The 3857-nt window shown below is 49.1% G+C and overlaps 1 protein-coding gene across 1 annotated transcript; it reads right to left on the bottom strand.

Annotated features, from left to right (window-relative positions):
- Positions 1-265: 265 nt before the first annotated feature.
- On the bottom strand, positions 266-3639 carry LOC133902127 (uncharacterized). Its single transcript, XM_062343717.1, has 4 exons — positions 2892-3639; positions 1519-1802; positions 1060-1287; positions 266-962 (listed from the first exon to the last, which is right to left on the bottom strand). The coding sequence occupies exons 1-4, from the start codon at positions 3349-3351 to the stop codon at positions 513-515; spliced, it is 1422 nt and encodes a 473-aa protein (XP_062199701.1). The 5' UTR covers positions 3352-3639; the 3' UTR covers positions 266-512.
- Positions 3640-3857: the final 218 nt, after the last annotated feature.

Raw genomic sequence — 3857 nt, forward strand, 5'->3', positions numbered from 1 at the left:
AATTTCCAAGCTTCTTCAGGACAGTTACCCCAGGAGCTTTATTGGAGTTATTACTGAATATCTGCAGTCAAACAACAGATGATCATACAAGAGAAATCTTACACTTGAATGCAAAATTTCAAAATAACCAGCCACAAGAAACAGCATTGACCATCTGAGATTCTGAATGCTCATACATTTCGTTTGAGGTACATAAATGTTGATCCATATGTTTTGCCAGTAGATTTGGAGAAAACGATCATAGGTGTGAGACTCCTCAACGAAATGTGGAAATGATTGATAAATTTTCCATTGTTATGCTATGATTAATAAAAATATTGCATCACAACATAAATGTTCATATGTTATGAAAGCCTCTTCCCTGTCAGAAACCTACAAAGGTTCTGAACATTTCTAGGCAGGCATCTACACTTCTGTATCACAAAACTGGGCATACCGCCCATGAGAAATAGATAAAATCAAAACATACATATGCACATTAGGTTTCAGGATGACAAAACTGAAAATTGGAATCACACCCAGCTGCTCTCAAATGAGAGGTCATCGAGCCGAAACGACAGATCCCCCACATAGTCCTCTTCAACATCTACTCTAGACTCAATGCTCTCGATGAGGTTTTGGTGTAGCTGAGGGAGCATTGAAGGTGGGGGCAGTTTTGGAGAACGGATTATCTGCTCAGCTGGACCAGTAGGTTTCTCCCACGCAAGCAGATGCAGCTGGATGGGGCGCACCGCAAGGCGGTGCAAGGAGAGCTTTTGGCTGAGGGAGATGGTGTCGAAGCAACGGACTGCCCCTGAGCTGGAGATTATCCATGGGAGGACCTTCTCATTGGACACCCTTGAGATGACCAGCAACTTTGACGCCTCTTTGGCCCGGTTGAATAGATCACGGAGCCCTGACCGTGTTGATGGTGCTTCACTTTCCTTGTCGTTGTCGACCACTGAAGATATGAAGATAAAACCCTGACAGAACGAAGTGTGTCAGTAGGTTCCATGGAAGTTCTAACTACTGAAGTAGTACATGATTGTCAGCATTGTGTACAGTGACTAGTGAAAGGACCTCTTCAGTTCGGCTGATGGCAAAGCCAAGTCTCGTGTCACCTTCTTCAAGTGGGATCTCCAGCAGCAATTCTCCTGCTATGGAACTGTACCAAAGCCGGGCTGCCTTTACCACACCAATGTCCACCCCGTGGTAGTCCTCGAAACCGTAGAGCGTCGCATTAGTGACATTAGACAAATCAGACAATGACCCTGAATTGACTGTTGCAGACGCTGTCTCCCCAGATATCTGCCCATTTCAGAGTGCGAAGACAACTTTGACTAGTGTCTTTCAAAAGAAGACAAAAGCGTATTGGAGAAAAAAAGAAGACAAAGCAAGTAGAATTTGACCAAATCGATCGTCTGATTTCTGGACTCAGATATATGTAAGAATAGTCAGATGCATACTAACTGAAGGTTCATTTTGGTAACTGGCGACCTACATTGTGAAATGTCTGAATTAGAGAGCTTGTATTTGCACCTTGGTGAGAAGAGCTTCACTCTGCACATTCATGAAATGAATGGGGACCCCTGAGGCCTGCGAAGAGTAGAGCCATGCACTGGCACGCGCTAGGGTATCCTCGAAGGACTCGTAGCGACAAGCATTGGAGTCCAGAGCCTTGGGAAGGACGAGCATCGAGAGGTAGCAGCTGGAGTTGGGCGTGCGCAATGTGTCGCGCATTTTCTTCTCCCATGGGTACGCGACGTACCCATCCTGGAGTTGTGCCTTGCTCAGTGCTGATGCAACTCTTGTGCTCCTCGTACCTTCCAGAGACAGCGATTACAAAGTATTTGGGTCATTAGTCCATCACAACATGACATACTCATACTGTTTGTGAGAATACATTCATCTATGAATTAAAGCATCACCATCGGTGATCAGAAGCACAGTAAAAAAAACAATCAAGAAAAATGCATGCTTTCATTGTAAGATTAACAGTTAGACATATTCGTTAGTTTGAAGTCTGAAAGTTCATGGCTTCGATCTAGATACAGGTTTTCCAGACAAGTTTTTCTTTCCCAACAGAAAGGAGCAACAAAATTCCAAACTCCTAAAGAAGCCATAAATGATGACTATTTCTAACGACCTTCGGGTGAGGTCAATAGTCTAATAAACTAAAGAATGCCATATTCCCCAAGAGAGACGAGAAAACGAGCGAACATTACAGAGCACGAAAGAATTGACCACCACCTAGACAAACAACCAATTTCTATGACAGCAATGCACTTGGCATTATTTCAGAAATGTCTTTCCATTCTCCCTATTTATAAATATTTTTATCCCTTTTCTACCTTTAAATTTCGTTACGTAGCTGTCACTCTGATAGTTGATAACCATAAGCACCTTAGTTTTCTCACAGTAAGACAAAGAGATACGCATATATCAGCATTTAGCAAGGATTTCAGCCTGCAACAGTGTACTGAAAGATCAGCTTATCAGAATATTCTCCGTCTAGTTTTAACTCCAGACTTGTTGTCTTTTCACATCATGTGTCGAACATAACAAAAAGGCATGAATACTGAAAGCAAGTCAATAATATGCATAGCTGATACTATTTTCTATTATTCCCTTTTTTCATTCATCGTCCAAACTAAGAATCCGACACCAACAGCAAGCATCCTGAAATCCCTTTGATATGCAAAAGTGCTGAGCTCATGACTAAAGATTTAGTCATACTGTCAATAAGATCAAACGTACTCAATCTAGCTGAAACAACAACAGAAAATTGATGTCCGTGATTTTGCTTAAAACGGCATTTTTGGCCTAATTCAGTTGGAACGGGCAAAAGGAGTAGCAATGGTGAGCCAGCATTTCTTCAGAGTGCGTGATGAAACAGAAGAATCAGTAGTGACCTTCCAAGATGAGGCACTCGCTCTCGAGGCGGTCGACGAAGCCGAGCGCGTAGTTGGGGTCGTGCAGCGACCGCAGCACGTACTGCTTCCTGCCCCCACCTCCACCTCCGCCGGCGCCGCCAGCGCCGGCATGGTGCGGCACGATGCAGGCCTGCAGCTCCCTGCCTCCCCGGACGCGCACCTCGACGGAGGTGTCCCCGCGCTTGAACGCCGCGTGCAGCGCCTTGTGCAGCCCGGCGCGCCCGCCCTTGAACGGTGCCTCGAGCTCCAGCGCCGCGCCCGAACCCGCCCCGCCACCGGAGCCGCGCCCCACGCGGACGGCCTCCACCACGTCCCCCTCCTGCACCACGCTCCCGCCGCCACCCCATTCCTCAGCCTTGGAGCTCCCCGCCACGCACTCCAACGCCACCACCTGCGCCGCCTCCCTCCTCCTCCTACTCCCGTCCTCCAGCTCCGCCATAGCTCTCAGCTCCACTCACCTCCCCTCCCCTTCCCTTCCCTTCCTCCCTGCCAAAGATCACCTCGCGCGGGTTGCTTTATCGAGCGGGCGGCGGCCGGGGACGCGCCTCACGCGCCGCCCGTGACTCCGTGAGGCGTGCGGGGATCTAAGCTGGATTCTGCCCGGGACGGGGATCTTGCACCAACGGCGGCGGCTTCGGGCCCGATCGATCGGCGTGCGCACGTTCCAAGATTCCTCGGTCTCCTCTCCTCGGATTTGCTTTGGTCCACGGCGCTGGCGAATGGCAACATCTCAAACTTCTCTTTTCGCGCTGCACGGAGGTGGGGGTTTAAAGAAGGGGCGGGCGAAGTCGCCGTCGCGGTGGGGGAAGCCGACCAATCGCGCCGCGTCAGGTGGCGCGCGCGCTCGCGGGCCCCGCATGTCAGGGGCTCGGGGGCGTAGGGATTGCGACCTATCGTGTCCCGTGTCAGTTGCGTGCGCCCCGTGGGTTGTATTTATTGCGATTT

The sequence above is a fragment of the Phragmites australis genome, chromosome 20, assembly GCF_958298935.1.
Source record: "Phragmites australis chromosome 20, lpPhrAust1.1, whole genome shotgun sequence".
NCBI classification, from domain to species: Eukaryota; Viridiplantae; Streptophyta; class Magnoliopsida; order Poales; family Poaceae; genus Phragmites; species Phragmites australis.